General features: G+C 42.9%; 1 protein-coding gene across 1 annotated transcript in view; it reads right to left on the bottom strand.

The window, feature by feature from the left end:
* The window catches only part of VAT1L (vesicle amine transport 1 like), a 54,473-nt gene extending 46,107 nt beyond the window's left edge, over window positions 1-8,366 (bottom strand). The window contains exons 1-2 of the mRNA XM_086469417.1: window positions 8,137-8,366; window positions 1,449-1,578 (exon numbers count right to left, since the gene is read on the bottom strand). Coding sequence (XP_086325543.1) covers window positions 1,449-1,578; window positions 8,137-8,366 — 360 coding nt within the window. The remainder of the gene's footprint in view (window positions 1-1,448; window positions 1,579-8,136) is intronic.
* Window positions 8,367-23,733: the final 15,367 nt, after the last annotated feature.

The following is a 23,733-nucleotide window of genomic DNA, read 5'->3' as shown; positions in this document are numbered from 1 at the left end:
CCAGAGCATGAAATGCCCACGACTTTAACGTGACTTGAACTGGAAGAGATTTACAAAGGGAAAGAAGGTCAGAAGATGTAGGGTGCAACCTTTGGCAGGTGCAACCGTTCCTGCCATTGCTACGGACAGTGGTAACAGCATATGCCAAGGAGACAGGCGGCATCTGGCGTGCTCCTGTTCTGTGCAAGAAATCCATAAAGAAATGGACAGAACGTTCTTGCATCTTCCTCATGGTGTGTTCTGCTGTTCAAGGGTTCATACCTGTGCACAGTAATTCTGAGCATTGATCCTTCATGTAGGACACTACCACGGCTATGCAGATTATATGCAAAAAATAAAATACCACGGATTGTTTCAATTTCAGGGAGTACCCAGAGCATAAGCATGTTCTACAGTCAGAACAAAGACGTAACTTTAAAAGAGACCCAGTATATTCACTCAGGTGCAATGTTATTCAAACAAGCACCATATGCTGTAGCCTCATGATGCCCTATAAAAACAGCAAGAACTTTTAAACTGAGAACGCTGACCTAGAGCAGAGGCTTTCTATACTCCTTTCATAGAATGTCCTTCGATATGGAGATAAAAATAAAGGTAATTGCCTTCTTAAGATCAAGATACAGTAAGAATTCTGAAAATGTAATTACTTGATTACATGACTGACTCAGCAAATAACTAAGATAGGATTGACATGCATTAACTCAATTTTTATTTCAACATTTTTCTATCTCCTTGGGAAATAAGGTGCAAGATCAGAGGGAATATAGATGTTTAATATCAATAATGGAATAGGAGGTAGGAGAGAATGCTGTTCATATGTAATAAGAGATACCAAAGAATACATAACGCCAACCAGTTATGAAAGCTTTATTACATATATTAACTATTTGTCATTCATCACTATTCTGTTAGGTGAAACAGATCCTTTTCCCGAGTCATCAGAGTAAGTCACATACCCAGAATCAGGGTCTCAATTTTATTGGAGTCTCATGAATGCACATGGTTCTAAGAAGCATTGCTCACTGTAGATGGGGGTCTCGTTAACTCAAGATCAAAAGTTGGAACTAGAATTAGCAGCACATGGGCTTTGAAGAACATAGCAATGATGACAGCAAACACGGCCAAGAAAAGAAAGTTAACAAGTTCACTCAATTTCTTTTATTTAAAGTGCATCAGTCATGCTTTCCACTTTCTATCTAGCCATCAGGGTAAGCACATGGCACAAGTGACTTTTTAGGAAGGATTTGAAGATGACGACAGTGGTGGCTTTAGAAACCAATTCAAGACGTCATTCTCATGCCTGGGAAGCATTAAGGAAAAATTGCCCTTTCAAATCTCACCACAGTGGTGAAGGCTGCTGTCTCTGGCAGACCAGAAGGGATTAGGGACAACATCGTCAGTGAACTGGTGATTATTTAGTCTTGCTCTGAAAAGAAAGAAAGCATTACCTCAAATCCTTTCACACTATCTCCAAGAGCTTCTACAATTCCAGAGCATTCAAACCCAGGAACAAGTGGCGTCTTAGGAGGGTTGTCGATATTCCCCTGTCGCACCATCAAATCAATAAAGTTCAAACCACTGTAAAACACAGGAAAAAAATTAAATCAGGACTATTACCATAGATCAAAGCAGAGGAAGAAAACTTGACCTAAGTGATGGGAAAGCCATAAAACTTCAGGGCAGCATTAAAAAGCCGGGCTCCGCAGCATAAAAGGGACCCAGAAGGCAGTCACATTCTTCATCCGTGGAACACAGTGACTTTATCCTGTGCTGTACAGGCCTCAGGGGGAGAAGCACATATGGAAGGCAACCACATCTGTCACTGGCCCCAGAGCTTACAAGTCTGTTTAGGGGTCGCACATAGAAATTCAAAAAGGACTTTTAAAAATACAATACAGTGAAACAGTAAGACTTCTAGAAATACATTACTCATTGGCAAGCAAACCCAGTTCAATTTAAGAAGAAAATCCCAAACCTCACACGCTAGAGATATTTTGGGCCAAGAGCAACCTGACGTAACTGTCCTAACCTCTGATTTGACTCCAGGAATGAATCTTGCGTTTGTCCCAGGCAGGAGTCCAAACTTTGACATGAACTTACTAAGTATCAGATAGGCTGTTGTTTTAAAACTATTCCTCCTGGATCACTTTTGTACAGTTTTGCAAAGGTTATTTAAGTCTTTGGAGCCCTCAGGGTTGCTGCTCAGAAAAAATACAGGTCTTCCCCTGTAGTGTCAACTTCAGAAAAATCTTGAAGCATCTTTCCTTTGTCTTTTATATGCTACCCAGTTTTATTAAGTAAAAGTTTGTGGTTTTCTAGGCAGCCACAAAAAAAAAAAACCCCACAAAAAAAGGTACCATTTATCTGCTATGTGCATACACTGATTACTGGCACAAAAGCCATACATAGTTAAAACTTCTAAAACTCCTAACTATCTAAAATATGCTTCAGTATTAATCCATTGTTCCAAAACACAGCCCTGTATTTATTGTTAGCCAAAACTGCTGCATACTAACTCCCCCGACTCTATGAAGCTATGCACACAGACAGTCCTACTCATGCATATGATGCTAGCAACAGCTTGGATACATAAAATTACTGATGTGCACAAGTATTTTAAGATGGAGCTTTAGTCAGATACTAATCAAGACACAAACAGATTGAACAGACCCAACAAACAAAAAGACAGAGTAGACACATAGCGTAAGCATGAAGACAAGACAGCATTCACGAGATGTAGGTCACTGGAGGGGGAGAGGGGGGGCGGGAAGGAAATTCCACCAAACGTAAATATTTGTAATTGTGGTGGAGGGCTTAACCTGAACCCACAACTTTCAGCTCTGTAAAAGCTAGATTATAGATTATTTTTTAAAAACACGGCTTGGAGAAAAATTAAAAAAACCCCAATCAAACAAACAGCAAACCCAACACGCTCATACACAAAGCTCGTAACATTAACCATATGGAAGGTTCAGAGGGGTTTGACACAATTAAGTTGGGAGCTTTGAAAGGATTTTGGAAAGGCCACTTCTTATCCAGTGGTTAAGACCATCTCCTACATCACCACGGTAATGCTGATAATGAAAGAGAAATACTAAATAACAAAATGCCTGGAAGGCAGTCATCATTTGGGAAAAAGCAAAACCAAAACCAAAAAAACCACCAAAACAAAGGAAAAAACCAAAACAAAGAAAAAAAAAAAAACAAAACAGCGGGGGGGAAAAAACAAAACAAAGGGAAAAAAACCAAAACACACACCACAAAACCAAAAACCCCACAACATACACGGTGGCAACCACTGTCTGTGTACATTAACTTCAGTGATGATCTTTCAAATACATCTTTCCACACCGTGAGCATTTTACAGAAAGTTAACTTTTTCTACCTTCCTGCAAGAGAGGGCAGCTGGAGGCAGAACTGTGACGCAGAAACCTGCGTAGGAACATGCACCATGACGTCGTAACAAGCAGGCAACAAGCAGGCAGACGGATACGGCAAAGACCAGAGCTATCCGACAATGACATGTGATTACAAATACATTATTGCAGCCCTTTCTAGAAACATTCATTCTTACAAAATAACTTGTCAGGCAATTTTTGAAAGGGCACATATTCAGTTTTTCATCTAACGACATAATACTAGCGATTCAGTTCTAGTTCCATTTCATCTTTCATCTGTCTTTATCCTGAATAAAAGGGAGCAACATTAAATAAAATAGGGAGTTCATCTCTATCACAATGAACTTACAAGACTTGATACTAGAACAGGTGTGATAAGGGGAGAAAAAACACTACACAAGGTACATAATACCTAAGTCACGTGTTTTTATCATTTTAATTACTAGCTGGAACACACAGTGTTCATGAGCATTTCTAATCATTTCTAACCACTTTCCAGAGAGTTTCTTCATTCACTTCATCTTTAATCTCCTGTACGTCTTCGTGTTGTCACATCCCTGTTACTCTCATACATGCATTTGTTTCTTTTCTTCTCCACTTTCAAACAAGAACAGAAAGAAGTAATTTTATTTTACCTGCCAAATTTGAACAAGCCTTATCAACACCAATAGGCCTGAAACCTATTGGTACGGTAAAACCCAGCAATTTATTTTTTTTCCTTTGAATAACCTGGAGAGCCCAAGGATGAACGGCTCGTTTAGTAACTACCGCCAAGAAGACACCCAACTTTATCAAGCCCTTCACTGAGATTCAACCTACCGGAGACAGGAAAAGGGAAGCTTGGCTGCACAGAAAACACGTCTTGTGAAGAGCGATGGTTTTAGAGAACAAGCACAATGTATTTCTTGTATCAGTACAAACCAGCATAGGCTGTGCTGGTGTGTAGCCAGAGTTACTCCTGAACTTTAAGTAAGGACATAGGCAGAGGCAGAAGTGTAAACGCAAAGCGATCCAGTGACAAAAAGTGCAGGATTTCTTGCAGTCAAGTGTTTTTAATCCTAAACCAAGAGCTGGATGCAAATGAAGACAGGGAGTGCTATGAATTACCAAGATCAATACGTTGACGTAGGGGTTCTGCAAGAACCTTCCTGTGAAAGAGGAGGGATATTGGTGTGAACTGCATAGACTGAACTACCTGTGCATTTCTGGAAGCAGAGTGTATCAAACATGGAAGTATCTTTGAATCTGACTTTCTAAGTCTGCGCTGCTCTGCCTTAACAGCAATTTTGAGGATCTTGAATATTATTTTTTATACTCGCGGTTTAATTTTGCTGCATTTTTATTTTCTTTTTTTTTTTTTAAGCTGACGTGGAAAGTCCTGCAGATAGAAAGCTGTATTCTAGATTCCTTTCACCATCAGACCAGCAATGGTCAACTTGGTTCTCCTTGCTCAGTCCCATGCACTCAAGGATGCCCAACACCCTCCATTGCAAACTATCACATTATGCAGACCATCCTTCACACTTTGGAAGTGTGCTTTCAATCGCTGCTTTCAATCCGCCATTTCACTGTAAGATTCCACTGAAATTAATTACTGGAGCTAATGAAATATAACAGAGCAAGTAACAGGACCAGTGAGGTTTACATTCTTAAAATCCTTCCTCTTACCCCAGGCCAGGAAACTGCCCGACAATCTTTAAAAAAAAAAAAAGTGGAAGGCTTTAAAATTATCAGATCTCATGCTTTTTATGCAGAAACACTCACAGTATATGAACGAGCCTACATTTAAGAACAAAATTGATACACTGTCCACTACTTTGCTATACTTAGGATTTCTTTTATTTGCCATCGGTTTTTTAAAGCGCCGCTATCTCACAGTCAGAGTCAGAAGGGTCACTTCTGCCTCATCCCTCATGACGCACATGTATAGCGGCACGGGAAGAAATAACTGTAACAGAGAAAAGAAAAATACAGGGAGGTAATACAGGACAGCACTCCTTGTTCACACACCCTATCTGCACTACTGCTTCGGTTTGTTCTAGCTACTTCTCTCATCTTTTAAAGAACATGTATACTAGTGTTCTGCAGACTGAAAACTACAACGCAAACAAACACAGCAATTTCAACTGCTCCGTCATTATCAATCAAAACTTATTTCAGGAAATATGCAGAAGCTGTGACTCAGCTTGGACATCGATGGCTGTTCCATTTCTTAGTCACTGAATGAGGCTAACACATGACTCATCTCAGCTGACATATTTTCAATTGGATCATTGATATTCCAGACCTTCAAAAGAATTATTCATCTGGCTTAGTGCTAACAGCAACATATCCTCCACTTCCTCTATTTATAGTACCATACTACAAAACGTATACGTGTGATTTAACTGGTGTACACATACGATTCAACGGGTTTCATGCCTCAGTGAATGCAGAGACCACATAGAACTTGCACTTTTTACTGATACACACTATTTATCATTCATGTCCATATTTTTCTTAAAATAATGATTATTTTCCTCCACAAGTTGATGGGAGAAAAATAATCATCATCTGTAACAATGGTCAACTGCAAAACTGCTTCAACTGAAAATACTATTTGTCATCAATATGTCTTACTAGAGCAGCCTGCCTTTGGCAGGTTCAGCACTGCTTGCACACGTGCACACTACACCGGGCAAAGCCAACAGACATTTGTCTCACTCAGTCTCCCAGACTAGACCGCAAGTCCATCATCATCCTGATCAATCTTCTGTGTTTACAGACTCGGGTCAAGAAGATTAGCAAATTGATTTTGCCTTGTTTGGGAGCACACTTCGGTGACCTGCTCGCATTTCAGCCCTAGGGCCATTTCCAGCCAGGAATGCCAAGCAGACGCTATACAGCCTACAGGCTCCTCTGGTGCGAAGGGGAGCTTCCAAAACACACACAGCATCGTGCAAGCTGGCAGTAACTATGAAGCAGTGGAGCAGGTCTAGTGATGTCAGACAGCAAGCGTGCAACTCGCACAGCTCGCCAGCGATAACGCAACCCTGGAAAGCAACTGTAATTGCAGCAGAGCTGAATATTTCTATTTTACAGCTAAGTGTCCTTTTGCAGGTACTCGCTGTTTGCTTTGATGAAGGTGGAATTCATATACGTACTGGAGAGTGCTGTAAACGCCCCAGGCATTTAAAGGAATATGGCCACGTGCTCAGAACATTTTAAGTTTTGCATGTTGACTTTTGTTAACTCAATGGCTGAAAAAAGTCATGCTGAACACAACACAGCCCCTTCTCAAATGGAATTACAGCCCGTTTGACAGCAAAATGATCTACCCAGCAGCTACTACTATTTCTTATATTCACCTAGCACAGAATTCCTCGCATTTCCCACTGTGACTAGTAGAGGGAAAAAAAATAAACAAACTAAAAAATCTCAGCCCTTCATTTATTAGTCCTCATTTAGATTGACGGATATCACCATTTTTCATTGGCAACACCTTGGGGTGTGTGGGGAAATACCCACACAGATCACAAACCTTATGATCCCCATTAAGTACAGGATAGAAAGCCCTGTCTGAATAGGCCAGGACATTCAGCTACATTAACCTACTGGAATATTCCAAGATTCGAGGCACATCCACCAGATACATTGTTCAAAACAACCTCACTGCCCCATACCAGTATAATTTTTAGTGCAAGTTACTTCTAAAATAAACAACTTGGCCTTCACCTTGGAATTTATCTTCTAGAAGCACTGTTCTCACATAGTAGAAGGGGACAACAAAAGATAAAGCCCTGCCTAGGCGTAATTAATTTGTCTGCGGTACACATCAAGTTGTGTAATAACATCCTAATGTTACTTCTGCCACTTAGAAAAATAATCCTATTTTCATGAAGGAACATGTGCACTGAGAACCAGCTATCTAAGAAGAACAGTCTGCTCAAAATTGTCTGGGGGAAAAAAAAAATTAGCCTTCTAGGAAAGCTCATTTCAGGATGCTACCAGATTGCTAGCCACTTGTCAACTGGGCACAGGAATTAAACACTGGTAAGTTATCCCCAGCTCCAGCTACGCTGTCACACCAGGTCCTAAGAAAATTTTGATGACTGAAGTAAGTGATTCCCAGGAGAAAAATAACAGCTAGTATCAGAAGGGAAAGGGACAGGTGTCGAGCAACACACACAACCTGGCACCCACATTTCTCAGAAAGAAAACAAAACCCTGAACGCAGTTGGCCAGGTTTTCTCCCCATTTCTCCCTGCTGGTACCGCGAAAATCAATGACATCTTTTCTGCCCGGCTCGCTGCTGCTGACAGCGCAGAAGCCCCCGCCTCTGCTCCATGCCCGCCTCGCACCGAGCGGCTCGGAGCTCAGCCCCGACCCCGCGGTGGGTTTCCCGGGCGCTGCCGCGGGGAGCGGCGGGCGGCAGCGGGGCGGGAAGCGGCAGAGGCGGCTCGGAGCGGGGCTCCCGCCCGAGGGGGAAGCCACAAGTGAAGCAAGTTGGTGCGACAGCCGCCCGCCCCGGGTAGCGGGGCTCGCACCCGCACCCCGGCCCCCTCCGGGGCCAGGAGAGCCCCGCCGAAGGGCGAAGGCGCCAGCGCGGGGGGCGGCGGGGGGCGCGACGCGGGTGTGCGTGGAGGAGCCCCCCGGCCTCCCGCCCGCCCGAGGGGGCCCGCACCGCGCCCGCTCCCCGCGGGGCTGCGGCCCCTCAACCGCCCCAGAGGGAAGGAGAGGGCAAGAGGCGATACTGGACCAGGCTTTGACGCGGATCTTCAGCTCCCCCTCCTGCGGCTCCGGCATGGCTTTCTTGGACACGCGGAGCTTGTTGAGCCCCCCGAAGGCGGACAGCACCACGGCTCTCATCTCCTTCGCGTCCCCAGCCCGCAGGCTGCCGGCGGCGCTGCCCTCGGCGGCTTCCTTGCCGCCCTCCTTCTCGATCATCTGCTCCGTCTCCTCCGCTCGCTGCGCTCCCTCCTTGGCCATGGCGGGGCTACGGCGGCCGGGGGGGGGGAGGCTCCCGCCGGCTGCTCCTGTGCGAGGCGCGGTGCCGCCGTGTGGAATGGCCGCGGGCGCGGCGCGGAGCGGCACGGCGCTCGGTCGGTCGGTCCGCCCGCCCGCCCGCCGCAATGCACCGACTAGCTGCGCAGCGCCATCCGCCGCCCCGCCGCGGCGGCAGGCGGCCCCGCGGGGCCGCTCGCGGGTCCCCTGGCCTCGCCGGGCCGCCGGAGCGGCAGCGGGGGGAGCTGCCGCGGCGGGAGGGGAGCGCCCGGGGCCGCCGCCGCGCCGAAAATCGCACCTGGCGGGCGGGGCGGGTGTTCCCTGAGGCGGCCTCGGGCGGGCCCCGCGCTCGCTGCTGAGTGAGGGGCTGCCGAGGCGGGGGGCGGCCCCCTCCCTCCGGAGGCGGCCTGGCTGCTGCCCTCACGGGCGAGCGGCAGCGAGGCGCCTGAAGCGGCGGGCAGGAGCGTGTGGCCGCGGCCCTAGCTCTCGCCCTCCTCCCCGCCGAGCGGGGGTCCCGTGCTGCAGGTGCTCCCATACCCCTGCGAGGCAAAGCCCAAAAGTCCCCCCGTGATACTTTCATCTTGGGCCCGGGCACAGCTCGACGCCCCCGAGGAGCTCGGTGTGCAAGCTAGGGTCTGGTGAAAGACCGTCTGGTCAGACTGGCCTCCCCCGGGTACATCCATCCCCTCCGTGCCCCACACCTGACGGCGCCATGGCTTGGATCCCCGCGTGAGGTGCCCAGGCCTTGAGAGGTGCCCGGGCCTTGATCATCGCTGGGGAACCAGGTGTGCAAAGTCATTCCCTGCCCATTCCTGGTCCTGAAGCTGTTCTCAGGGCCGGCTGCCTGAACACTCCGAGCATCAGGAAAACCTTACAGGCGGGCAGTGGCCTTCCAGCTGACACTGGAGAGCAAGCAAGAGACCCAAGCTTGGCCCACTGCTGTAATGCACACGTGAGCCTTTATACAAGGGCTCTCTTCCTGGTGATATATGCTGGTGTTTGCTGGTTTCTGCAGGGAGCTTAACCCTTTAATGCGAGCGCAGGGTGTGCGGTAAGACACCCACCAGCTGGAGTGGCCTGGGACTGGCCTGGTTTGGGGGCCCTAAGGAGGCTCAGCCATCAGCCACTTAGCTCTGCGTTAGTGAGGGTGAGTGCCTGCAGCCAGCCCCACTTCTGACAGCTGAACCTAGATTTTGAGGGATCGCTACTCGTGGTTCCATGAGTGCCTAAATTTTGTCCGTGGAGTTCAGTATTACATGCCTGCATCAGTTTGTTGGTGACCCCTCGGTCTGAATAAATCCACTGCTTAAGTGCCTAAAATTGTGCGTGTATTTATGGACTTTCAAAATTTACTGCAGCGTCCTGTGCCCGTAGTGAGCATTCCTGAAGACCTCGTTGTGGACACAGCTCTTCCATCAACTCCCCTGCAGAAACTGAGTTCTTCTTAAGAAATTTCAGGACCTTCCTGGCTCATGGTAGGAATTATCACCACCATCCCTTTGGGCTGTGGGTTTGTTGCGGACTGAGTTCGTCAATATTCCTTGATTTCACAATATGCATTTATTTCATCTTGGGTTATGTATTCAGTGTATTGTTTTAGAGGAAGCCAAAAAACTTGGAAATGTCTTAGCTATAACGAGTAATGGGGTAAAATATTCTTATTCACATTAACAAACAGAGTGAGATACTGGAGGAATGGGGTTTTGTATTCCATTCTGCTTAGTATGTAACACTGAGGGTTTCTCAGTCTAGTCTGTAAAAAGTTTGCAGACAAAGTATTTTTTAAAGCCTGCTTCTGAGAATTTGTCATCATAAATGAAGCAGTAAACATACATGTTAGGAGGAAAGGAGAAGGAGTACTAGCCACAGGGAAGCTTCACTACCTTCATTATCTCAAGAAGTTCAAACAGATTTTATCAATAGTGAAGTCTGATGCCTCAAACACCTCTTACATTGGTCCTTAATATATGTTTTGGACAAGGATTCAGAAATAGCTCATTAATGCCATCGAGATTTTTCTGTGTGACGTACAGAAGTGATGCCATCCACTTTATTCCAAGTACCAGCTTGTGGAGGGATCTAACCATTTTAAAGGTCAGGAAGATTTTTTCCTCCCTTGCTCCCCTGGTAATACCATGAATATTCCCTTCCCTTTTCCCCGTACGTGGCTAATTCAGTGCTGCAATAGGGAATACAAAGTTCTGTCACATCAGATGTGACTGTTTGAATGCACGACCAGGCGGGCAGCAGCTGAATAACGAATAACATGCATTCCACTCCAAATGATTCACTCAGCTGGGATCTGATTACAGTTCTAACTCAAATGAATGGTAAAGCGCAGAATGACCGGGGAGAGCAAAGCAGGTAGCGTATGTCAACTAAGTGACATCCAGAGTAATGAAAAGGCCATGGGGCCTCGCATCACTCCAGCGGTCTGAAACCTCCAGAGAAGTGAATCTGGCCCTTTAGACTGTTTCTTTTGCATTGGTTTTCCTGCTTCTGTAGTCCTGTTTGATGTTGATGACCTGGGAATGTTCTGATTGACCCTACCCGTACTGATTTACAGCGCGCTCTGTTCCTCCTTGGTCCTGAACCAAAAGTGATTTCTCTAAGTGATTTAGCAAGTCAGAATGATTGAAGGATGGCCATTTCCTAGAAACATAATGTCTCGCTTCTGGTAGAACCAGTACTTGCACACATCAGTTGTGGCAACTGAGGTAACACGTAGCAGATATTTTTGCATAATCCAGATTCTATCATTTTGATTTACTTCATAACCACTTCTTTAAGAACATTAGATGATGCAGTACAGAAGCGTACACTAAGATGTAAAAGCAGGATTTATTCTGACAGTTGGCTGTAAATTTAACCCCTCTAGAAATAGGCTGTGGGGTGGCCATTCATATCACTTAAGACTTCAATCAAGGCGTTCTAATGGTGGCTTTCCATTGACTGCAATGGACAGTGGATGAGCCCAGGTAAGACCTGTAAAAGTGAAAAGATAGGACTCGATTTGATGGGTGTAGTTGAGTAGTGACAATATTAATGGACAGACTGGGAGAACCTGAACAAAAGAGAGTTAAGAGTTCTTTGGTCACCATCTTTATCTGCTGATCAAGTTGGCGATACCTATATTTTGCAATAGTGATTTTTCAAAATGCTGTGTAGAAAAGAAGGGAAACGGAACAGTGTGCTTGTGGACAAATGCTGGCAGTTACAGTCAACATCTCTTCCTGATTCAGATCCTTTATTTTCAGACCATAATCATTTGTTCAGCAAAAGACCCCATGTATGACTATACCAGGGTCAAAACAATCGTCTTCATAGATACTGTTCTGAGGGTTCGTGCCTGGGTTTCATGGAGGGGAACAGCCATCCTGGATAGATCTAGTTGTATTATTACTATGCTTTTGGTGTAAGACAGCTGAAGAAATCAAAGTTGTCACTGGAAACACGTGGAAGGTCAATCACAGACTAAAGTAGATGAGTTAAATGCAGGGTTTGATTCTGGGTGGAGATGAAAAAAACCAAATGAAACCACCCTTGGATTTTTGTGGAAAAGAACTGTCCTATATTAGATACTTATTATGTCCTTTGTATCAGTTTTTTTTGGCAGAACAATGCGGTTTGTGTTCAAGAAAGACTTGATGGCATTATGTCAGTTTCCCTTCTTAGCAGGAGCAACATTCAAGACCCTGACTAATGGCTAATCACTTTGCTCAAAGGCAGTAACACATAAACAGCAGAAGCAAACCTCTGTTCGAGTGGATAACATTGCATTTTTATCTCAGTGGTTTTCTCTGGAGCATAAATCACATTTCGTCTTGGAGAAAAAAGTATTAAAAATATTTTTAAGCTAAAGGATGTATTTTTCTAGTAGTTATAAATTACATTAGTAAAATCATATTGATATGTGTTCTGGCTGCTTTAGTGTATAAACAGGGCAGGTTTAATATGTTGAGTTCCAAAACATTGTTTTCTTTACTGTTATAAAATTCTATTGAGTGCAAGGACAGAAAACAAAACCTCAGGACTCTCTTAACTTTTCAGTCTTATTCAACATCTTCCCCCTACAGCTTTGTGTGCTATAAAACATCCATACTGCTTGGCAGAAGATGCACCTTACGTATTGTTTTGAGAGCCTGTTCAGAATACCTCCTTCACTGTTGTTATAGCCTATAATCCACACCATCTCTTATCAATAGGAAAACGGGCTTGGTGACTTTTCCCCGTGTATCCGTGCGTAGAATGTATTAACAAAGACGGACATTCCCAAAGGAATCTCTAAGAGTATAGGATGCTAGATGTATTTGTTCAGGCTTTTTAAAAACAAAGGAGACCTCTATTTCCTAAGGTTAGTTCCCATTGAGGTAATTGTTTTATTTTATTCTATGTTAGCCAGGGGCTTTCTCTTACTGATGGAGCTGCATATGTATCCTAGAAGCAATTCTCTGTTTATAGTCATTGAAAAGAACTGTACATTTCCCTTCAGTAGACAGAAGCAGTTTAAAGCTCCTCAGAATCATCAGGAGTAATGAAAATGTGTTGCATTTTAAATTAAAGAGGAAAAGAAATCAAGGCATTCACACAGGATTTGGCAAGGCCAACATGTACCAATACAACTTATCCTGTTGACTGCTTGGTTATTGTATCCTTTCATTACTTTACCATTTGCCTTGTATGGAAATTGTGCTCAGATAATTCACCGATGAGTACAATAGAAATGAAATAAATGGGTGACATTATTGTTGATCAAGAAATAATACAATTTAAGAAAATTCAATGGGTTGTGAAATCTTTACATCATGGTGATGATAGTTGTCAATAAACACAGACAGACCAAAATGAGCCCTTTGAACAAAGCTTCATTTATATATTTATTTTTAGAGCCATACAATCCATTTGTTTGGATAACTGAATACATGGTACACTGAAAAAAATACTGTCCAGTATCTTTGCCTGCTGTGTGTACATTCTAACACTTCTGTTGTGTTTTCTGAGAGCTCTGAGTATTTTTTACACTGAAAAAACCCCTATTGTATTACTTCTGATAGTAAATTTGAAGCTGTATGCTTCATTTTTGGACTCAGCTCTGAGAAATGAAGAAAAAAAAGGTCAGAAAACAATTACAGAGATGGACAGTAAATCACAATGAGCAAAGTTACAGGAGATGAGTACATTGGTACTGTCATTGCTTAAAAGCATCACCTGAGACAAGCAGACTTGTGCTGTCCCGACTCCGTCACTCGTTTCTCTCTTTGTAAAGCTGAGGTGAACTCTGTTTACCTCATAGGAATAACAACTTGTAACACATGCTTACAGTTCACTTGTAGTGCTGCGCAAGCACTAAGTACCCTTAGACGTTTCTAGGACGTTACAATGCCATCCCTGAATTCCAACAGGTTCAAGACATTATTCAGACCTTGTTCTTCAAGGTAATTCATAGCAAAAGTAAAAAGTTACTGCACGTGTTAAATTTCCTGTTGGAAGTACTGTGGTCAGTGACTGGAGTGTTAGGTATCTGGGGATGCATGTGATGCTTTATGTCCTTATCCATCCTGTGTGACTCCAGGCATTGAGAAAGAGTAATCCCGCTGGGCATTTCGACTCAGTTTGGTCTTAGCAATTATGGATCCAGAGTAACTTGTTAGAAGCTTGTGAAAAAATGTCTCTGAACTTCACAACAGAGCTGAAGTGTACAGAATAATGAGAATTCAACAGATACTGGGAGTAAGTTTGAAAAGCATATCTGGTTGTTACACTGGATATACCCAGTTGTTATCTACTGTTACAATATCACCAGGAACACGTCCGTGAACGTTATCTTCCAGACTGATCACATCTAACAATGCATTGTATTTTTGATCAAAGTTACCTTCTACAAATTACCAAGCTATTTTAACTTGTTGTGGCTCTTGTTTTTCCCTCATTAAGTATTTATAACATGTAACACATGTAGCTCCTGAATCTGCTCAAGGAAATGAGAGTGAGCTTTTAGGTTTACTAAGCTGAGCTCTGTTTTGCATACAGCTGAAGTTGCAGTCCACGGCCATGCGATGTAAAGGTTGCTGCTCTGGAAGCAGTGATGCTTCTAGCCTGAATTTAAACTTGAAGGCATTATACTAATTTACAGCTCTTGTGAGAGTGCTGCCACAGCAGAGAATTTCCGTAGGGTTTACAATACAGAGAACGCTCCTATTCCCTCACAAACTCTTGATGCAGCTTTCAGTATCACTCTGGTTGTGCCCTCTGTGATGGGCATTTTGAAGAAAGGCACAGGATGCTCTCTAGTGTAATGGAGTGTTTTATCACGGTTTATTAATGGTCTCTTTTCCTCCATTCCATAGCTAGTTACTGCTTTCTAACTCATTGATTTTAATAAACCAACTGAGCGTGCCGCTGTATTCTCTTCTACTCTCCCTCTGGAGGAAAAAAAAAAAGACCCATAACAAAACCCATAACCGCCAGGCTTTTTTGGTTTTGTTTTGCTTTTTACTCTGAGCAGTCTAAAGGTGCTAGTGGAGCTGTTCATTACAAAGCTGATATAGGTTAGCTCTCACAGAAACAGAGATTTTCACTGAATAAAAGCATATGAGTTTGCAGGCAAGGTTTGGAACCTGTATTCTTTTTTTGCTGGGAAGGAGTTAATTTTCTTCACAGCATCTCCTATGATGCTGTTTTGGATCTGTGACCACAGCAGTGCTGATAACACACCGATGTTTTAGCCGTCGCTGAGCAGTGCTTACACAGCATCAAGGCCGCCTCTGTTTCTCATGCTGGCCCAGCAGCAAGTAGGCTGGGGGTGTGCAAGGAGTCAGAGGGGACACAGCTGGGACAGCTGCCCCCGGCTGATGGAATAGGTACCCTATACCGTGTCCCATGTGCTGAGCAATAAACTTTGGGGGACAGAAGGAGGGAGGGGGGACATTCAGGGTTATGGCTGAGGCCCTGCTTTCCTGGAAACGGCTAAACACCTGCCTGCCTGGGAAGCAGTGAATAAATTCCGTATTTTGTTTTGCTTTGCTTGCACACAAAGCTTTGCTTCACTTACTAATCTGTCTTTTTCTCAATCCACAAGTTTTCTCAATGTTGCCCTTCACGTTCTCTCCCCCATCCCACTGCAGGGGAGAGAGCGAGCAGCTGTGTGGGGCTTATCTGCCTGTCAGAGTTAACCACAACACAACCAGACAGACAGCTGTCTCCTTTTTAAAGTAATTCTAACAGGTAAACTGGTAAATTAGGAAACAGGCCTGAAAAATCTTAATGCCTTTTTGCACTGAAGTAGTTCCTTGGACTACAGTTAAGCATACTAGTGAAGCACTTTTGGTAAGCTTATACTATTGATGACACCACTGTACCCTATATTTATGATAGCACTAGAATAAGTGTTCTAGTTTTATGACTTACCGCATCTGTAGCTGTAGTTCTCGGCACTGGAAGGTAAGTGAAAAACAAGTATTGTAGTCTGAAATGGGACCATTTGCTGACACCAGTGTTGCAACAGAAGAGGACTGACCGTGCCATTCTGTTTCTTAGAGGCTTTGAAGAAGTATTGGCTTAACTTCTAATGCGCTTTTGAATAATAATCACCTAAATTTTAGATAAAGATTTCTAGAGGCAGAATTAACGTACACCTTGCATAGCAAACCTTCATAGTTGCAACAGAGACAAACGCTTCTTCAGTGCTCCAGTCTTTTCAGAAACCATATCTGATCCAATAGACTCTATGGTTTATAAGTGCATTTGGAGCTTCTGGGAGAAGGAAGTCAGGAGTTGAGCTTCCTCACATTTCTTTCACTGATACCAAGTCTGTGTGGTAAGAAACATCTTAGTAGCAGGGCAGGACACGGTTGTAGACTCAAGGTAGACAGCAGACCTTGTTGCATAAGGGAAGCATTCATATTCCTCTCTCCCTAGAAACTGCGCAGATGGATTCTAATTTTGATAACTGGTGAACAAGCAGGAATAAGTATTCAGAGAAAGTATTTAAACAAGAATTGTAGAACTTGGCTACAGGGGACATTAGACCTTGAAGTCCCAACTAAGGAGTTAAAGTAGGGACTGCTTACTACCATGGTGTAATCACACTGCATGATCGCTGTGCATTTCAAAAATTTCTGTCTTTTTGAGACATTTTTAAAGGGCTTTGAAGTCCTGATGAAATAATCTTTATACAGAAGCTTTAGATCATACCAGCTATCTCACTGTATGACCTAACACAATTAGATAGCACAGAATCATGGAATGGTTTGGGTGGGAAGGACCTTGAATGTCATCTAGTTCCAACCCCCCATCATGGGACACCTTCCACTAGACCACAATAATTTGATTGATCTTTTTTCCAGTCTAGGAAAAACTGCCGGAAAATTTGGGCACTCCGGGTAAGTCTTTTTCTTTCGGGGTAACATGGAAGGGCCACAACTACTTCCTGAGCATGCAGTTTGATTCCCTCTCAGTTTTAGATAATTTTATATCTAAAGTCTAGCTGGTAGATATATCAAATTATTTAAATTAAAATTGGAAACCATTCTAGGCAAGAGTTTGGAATGCAGCCAAGAGTCACTTTGTGAAATCACAGTACAAGGTGGACACAAGTGCTGGCATTTGTCTTACTCTCTAAAGAAATAATTCAAAATGCAGTGTACTTCTACAGTTAAAAATAAAAGCAAGGAAGGGCTAACAGAGTGAAGTCAGGACAAAGGAAATTGAGATTTCTAGGGAAATAAGTTATTTTGCACTATACAAATAGAAAAGCTCTTCTTTTTATTTTTGTTGTTGTTGTTGTTGTGCAAGAAAAATAAAAAGGAACTTTTCCACTTGATATTTTAACCATGAGCTAAGCAACGTCCTTTTGTGGTAAGTAACCAGCCATCATCTGTCTTTAGATGTGGAGATGCTGACTAGTATCTGGAATGTCAGGTAGAGGAGAAGGGGGATCGTGTTACTAAATCAGATCCAAATACCAATACTATCTTGGTTAAGCTGCAGCATCAGAATTATTTCTGCTGAAAAACTCAACTTTCCTCAGAGACCTTGAAATCAGTGGGACTGTCAGGTGTGTGTAGTCCCAAAAGACTACGAAAAAAGGAATTTTTCCAGTAAGAGGCCAGACCTCTAGTCACCTTGAAGTCACCTTCTTAGTATGAATATGGAAGAGGCCTAAACTACTTTGCAGTCTTTAACCGAAAAGTTTAATTTCTTCAGTTTAGAAAAAATAGAGCTACTGTTGGGTTAATTAAGTTAAAAGAGGAGCAAGAGCCTATCCACAATTATTAGCTAGGTTCAGAAAAGATGAATAGTGCTCTAGAAAGCCAACATTGGAGGATTTTTCTCTTACTGCAATAAATTTTAACAAGGTGGTGGTGGTGGTGGGGGTGTTGAACTTGCTATATTTTGAGAGAGAAGCGTGGGTAGGAACATGAAGGAATGAAGAGGGAAGGCAGTGCCCTTCAGACATACCTAAGCAAAAGAATGGTATCATTTCATGGGAAGCAAGCACATCAAAAGAGTAATCCATGTGAAGCTGTTCAAAAAAGGTTTGAGAGTTACTTTTGAAAATGAGTGCCCTATCCAAATAAAGCATTCCTTTAAGACAGCAAGAAATCTTTTAAATAGCAGGATGAGTGTTCAGTGGTCTGAGGTACTGCGGGCGAGAACTATCAGGGACACAGAACAATGCTTCCTTTAGTGATGCTGCAGCTTCACGGCTACCAGACTGACCTCTGCAGGAGACTTCAAAAGTTGTAGAGAACAATCGAACAGAACTCCTATCAGCAAGCTTCCTGGATGACGAGGCAGCCGTGAATTTTGTGACCAAAGCCCTCCTCAAATAAAAATGCAGAGCCAAGTCTTGTCAAATTTTGGAGGCAAGTGCCAAGAATTTTGGCAAAGATTCTGGAGGACAGTTACAGTGATCACAGCTGGTGCTGCTGGTGAGCAACATCAGAAGTGGCACAACTGAAGTTGAAAGCAAAGAGATCATTTTAATCATTAAAATAAAAGGAAGTTAAGAGGCCTTTAATTGGGAAAACTGTGACATAGACATGTTGATGTTGAAAACAGTGACAGCACATTAGCCCCATCATACAGTGTTGCTGCGCAAAAGACAGAATGGCCCCAGACGGAATAGGATCCTGCCAGGCTGATTTTTCTGCTCAAGCACCTCAGCCAGGAGCTGCGTTTCTTTGCCAGAATGGAGAACAGGAGATTCCTCCGTCAGGAAAGAGCCATTCTGAGAGGGTTAGTGCAGCCTAATAGCAGCATATCCTTATCCTGAACACACGTGCTCCTTGACAGAGTTACAGGATACATCCTGATAGTAACTTCCCTTCATCATTGCTCTCTCCTTTGAATTGTGCCATCTAAGAAGGAAGTGCTTGTGCAGTAGGTACACCATCTAGTGTGTTTGTGACGCCTGTGTCACAACCTACACCATACACACATGCTGCTAATCAGTGACAGAGTTTAAAACAACCCCAAGTCGCAACTTCCAGTCCTTCTCTTAGTGATTTATGCCTGTGATCAATATCATGCCTTGCTGAGTTACTTTCTATCATCTGAGCTGCTGTAATGGATTTTGCACATCCCCAGATCACCCAATCTGTGAGGTACCTCTTTTTCAACCAGCCCAACACATTGTACCTCACAGCTGGGTAGGAAAAGAGCATATTATTAGTCCATGAAGAGTTATGGAAGATCAGCTGTCAGGAACTAACTAACTATGAATCAAGCTGCATCTCATGAAGACAAGGTTTCCAGCAGTTTAGGGTATTCTCACTTACCCCTTGTTCAACTGCTCGCTGCTCATTCCCACAACCTGCTGCAAGGTGTTGTCTCCTCCGCTGGGATGGCCCAGCTGCTCATGTGGCCACACTGTGAGACACACCAGGGAATTGATGAGGCTTCAAATGCCCCAGGCTATCAACTCCGGGAAAATAAACGTTCATGCAACAAGAGCTTAGAGGAACAGTTTCCATACTTTTTCACTCATTGATCTCTTTCCCAGACCTTTTCATTTCCCATGTGGTATCACAGACCCTCTTCCATCAAACATGTCACCTCACAAGCCAAGCTGAGGACAAGCAAAGGTATGGGATTCCTGCTGTTAAATATTTTACTCCTCTCTGTCGTTACAAAGATACCCTTCAGCCAGGACTGGGCCTGATGCTGTGGCTTTTCCTCTATCTTCCAGACGCTTTCCCATCAATCAGTACTGAGATTTCAAACCCAAGGGGAGGAGCCTCAGTACGGTACACTCCCGAAAGCAAGGATATTCCAAAGTGAAAATCACTGCCATAACTTGTCCCAGTTTGCCTCTGAGCTTAATAAGAAGAACACCCCCATGAGCACCCATTTTTGCATGCTCTCTAGCTCCGGACTCTAACTGCAGGTGTGCCAGTTGTGGCAAGGAACAAAGATCTCTAGCTGTGAATACTTGCTAGATTGTGTTAGGACGGGGATGTTCCAGTTGCCCTTTGTTCAATGGTCAGCATTATCACAATGAATCCTAGCTCCCTTTAAATGAAACAATACTCACTTCATGTGAAAAATGATAGTATTTTATTTCTTGACTCAAATTTGAACTGCTTTCTTTTCTGCAGGTTGCAGTGTATTTAACACTGAGCAGTCAGTCATCTACGTTATATACTCAGAGGCTCTTCTGAGCATCATCAGTCTCTTACGATGCTTTATTGACTTACTTTGTAGCTTCTGAACAACTCGCTGTTGTTTCACATTTTCTGGGTTACAAGATGAAATGCCAGCTCTTCTGGATGAGCCAGAAGAGTGCTTCCAGCCTGAAGCTGAAGTCCCTAAAATTAAGCCGTGGTGACCTGCTATTAACAAGTCAGTCCTTTTTTTTTTTTTTTTTCCCCCCTTCCCATTAAAACTACATTCTTTAACAGTAGTTCTAAGTAGACTGAACAGAGTTTGCAGATTTGGTTGGAAAGTATAATGGTTTCTGTAGAGTCATCAGGTGCCAATGACAACCTATACACTATAGCAGTTTAGATGAAGTAGTTGTCATGACAACTCAATTAGCTAAATAAACGTATCTCTATGCAGCAGCAGCTCATGTTCTCTGCATCATCTTTACCTCAGCACAAAGCATTTTAAGTATATGTGCAAATGAATCTGTCCCCCACCCCTTTGCCTCTCCTTCTTCCCTTCTAACCAGGGAATGACGAAAATGAGGTACCATGCAACTGGAATCGTTACAGGACCGTAGCTACTTCTGACACCGCAAAAATCCAGGTCAAATCATTGTCATCTTCCTCTTTCTCCCACTCTCCCCATTCTCCCCTTGAAGTTGGCTGATTAGGTCACCTTGCCAGAATGGTCTTTTAGTTCTGTTATTAAAGGGAAAAAAGGATAGTTTGTGGGTAAATACACAGTAAACTACCTGCTTGCCATAAAATCTGGTTTTACACAAAGAACTAGTACAATCAAATATGACAGACAGCCTGAGGTTGTCCTTAAATCAGCAGGTTTATGCACGCTCTTTTAGAAATATGTAGCATAGCAGCTTGAGTTGCTCAGATAGCTCCACTCACCAAAGATCTATGGGCTCTGGAATAATTGGCACATCTAAGTGAATGCTCGGGTCACAACTAAGTTTTAATTGCCTTCACTACAAAAGGAATGTAATGTTGCTTCATAGAGGAATAACTGTTCCAATACCTCCCTCAAAACACAAAGCACCAAGGAAAAGAATAGTTAAAAAAAGGATTCCTTATTAGAAAGTTGTTGAGGTTGCTGCAGGTTGAGACCCTAAATGCAATATAAAGAACAGGTAACGTCCACCTGCAATCATCTAGCACTAATGGCTTTTATCTTTGAGAGCACCTGTTTTCATGTTCCGTCTTTTACCTACTGTATATTTATCTGTCAGAAAATATTGTGAGGGACTTGACAGTAGCAATAAACAGAGCTCAGGTAAGTAAGGCTTATAAACCAGAAGGAACATGGACAAGAAATAACAAAAGAAAGCACAAAGGTACATGCTGTTAGCACCATCATCATTATTTTCATCCCTGTCACATCCTGGGAGTGCCCAGACTGATTCTTGATCCTGAAAGAAGCATTGCATCTGTGACTAAGTCCTGTTTAGCCCAGGGAAATGTTCAGTGAAACCACATCTGAATTTTAAGAGACTTAAGTGGCCCTTGTCTGATTTGCATTATTCTGTGCAGAACAGTTTACACTGGCATGAATTTTGTTCAATATGGAGTCTCATAGGAAATTTTAAAGAATATAGTATAGGATCTCATTCAGGAAAGCATTTGAGCCACTTATCCTTTTTGGCTTTGGTGTTTTACTAACGGAATATAAGTTCATGCCTAAAATTAAACACTGATTTTTTTTTAAGAGAGATTTTTTTTTTCTCTCAAGTCCCTAGTGATTCAACTAGCAAACTTTTAAAAACAGTCTGGCTCTGTGAGTTTACCTGGCAATGTTTTAACTGTAATTTTTTAAAAATTAGAAAAAGGAAATAATTGTACCTTTCATATTTTTCCTGCTTTAAAAACACATAGACAGAGAGTAAGTGCCAACTCCTTCCTCAGCAACAATCATCCCCAAAACCCCACATAAAGCTTAAATTGTGTATTCTCAAAAGATAACATTTCAGTATCACATTTCTGGGCTGTCAGATTCCAGCAGAGGATGATGGATGAACTAAGTTAGCATTTACTTAAGATACAACCCTCGCTTTAGAAGAAAAGACATATTTTATGACTGTTTTTGAGGTCCATCATCCCATTGTACTACTGTGAAATCTTGAAGCCTAAGGATTCAGTCTTGTTCTCAGGCACATACAACTGCAAATCAGCAGAAAGTGCCAAATTGAAGGATTTCAGTCCAGAGGTTTAATTATATTGAGTGGAAATAAAAGACCAATGATTATTCTGAAGAATTTCAGAAATGTTATGAGAAATTGTGAAAAGTTTTAGTTTTGCTGCCCAGGCTGGTGTGAGGGAATTGGTGTTTCTCTGCTTTGTCTGCCTTTGCGAGGTAGCCCAGGAGTCCCTGATGGCTAAAAGACACTGACTTCTGTGCAAGTGTAAAAGGACTCACGCTGACAGCCACCCGGGAGAAAGTGTGGATTACCAATTCAGTAAGAGCTCTGATCTTATTTATCTGATCAGTCGCATTGAAAGCAAGAAAAACATCTTCAAGCTTTTGAACAAAGCACATTTTTTGTACTGAGTAAAGCCAGAATTTACTATGCCTGCTTGCCTAATGGACAACTTCACACAGCAGAGGAATCATCAGTATCTCTGGAACTGCACTAATTTCCACCAGCTGCCAATCTGACTCACAGCGCCTAAATGGGACTGAAATGTCTTTACATCCTGAGCTCTGCAGTACATCTCCAGGAACCATGACTGCCAACCACACAAAATTGTGAACCATCTGTCTGTCCTGCTTAATAAACCTTAAAGTTTAATAAGTAAATGAAATATTTAATATTTACAGAAATCAGGCTGCAGGCTGCGCAGTTGCCAGCTGCAAAATGGCCAACAGAACGTGCACAGCTGCTTTTCTGCCTCTGTGGGTGTAGCTGAGGAACTCCTCTGATGCCAGACACTTTCTGAAATTAACATTTCTTAATGAGCAAGCTTCCAGAGCAGAAAGTCTTCCTGTGCTTCTGTTCAGCAGAAGGATGCTTACATCTTAAGTAGGGCCTCTGGACACAATGTAGGTATTAATAAATATGATCAACAGTGCAAGCGACTAAGAAACTTTTTTCCCCTCTTTTTATTCCCATTCACCATCCTCCATCCTTCCCTGCTTGTCTCTTTGAATTCTAGATTCACTTCTTTTTCTTCATGTTACACTCACAACATAAACTGGTAAAAATGCTCACCTAAAGCTTTCCAACTTGTACATCTGCGAATAACCAGTTCAGATATAAAAGACATAACTTGGAAGACGTCAAACGAGCTTCCTTACAGACAGTTAAGGCTCACAGATGTATCTAAATGTGGCATATTAGCAGTATGAGATACCAGTCCCCATCTGGGCTCCCTGGGAAGAATCTAACAAACAATGCTACTCAGTAAAGTTTTACTGGAGCACTTATTTTGACCAATACTCTTAAATTCAGAGCAATGTTTTATTTGGTAAATAAATTAGTGTGGTAATCAGTTATCTTTAGTCAAAGCTACAGTAAATACCTCAGCAAATTCTAATAATTAAAATCAGTGCTATATTTTTAAATAACAGGAATATATTTGGAAGACAGTTCTCAGACCAAAGAGATTATTTCCTTCTACTTGAGAGAAATATTTTTCTTAGAAGAGCGTTCTTTCTTGTTCACTTCTAGGGCTTAAGAAAACCAATTATCAATTTG

Source organism: Leptosomus discolor, chromosome 8, assembly GCF_034619465.1.
Source record: "Leptosomus discolor isolate bLepDis1 chromosome 8, bLepDis1.hap2, whole genome shotgun sequence".
Lineage (NCBI taxonomy): Eukaryota > Metazoa > Chordata > Aves > Leptosomiformes > Leptosomidae > Leptosomus > Leptosomus discolor.
This window is presented reverse-complemented; position numbering and strand designations above follow the sequence as displayed.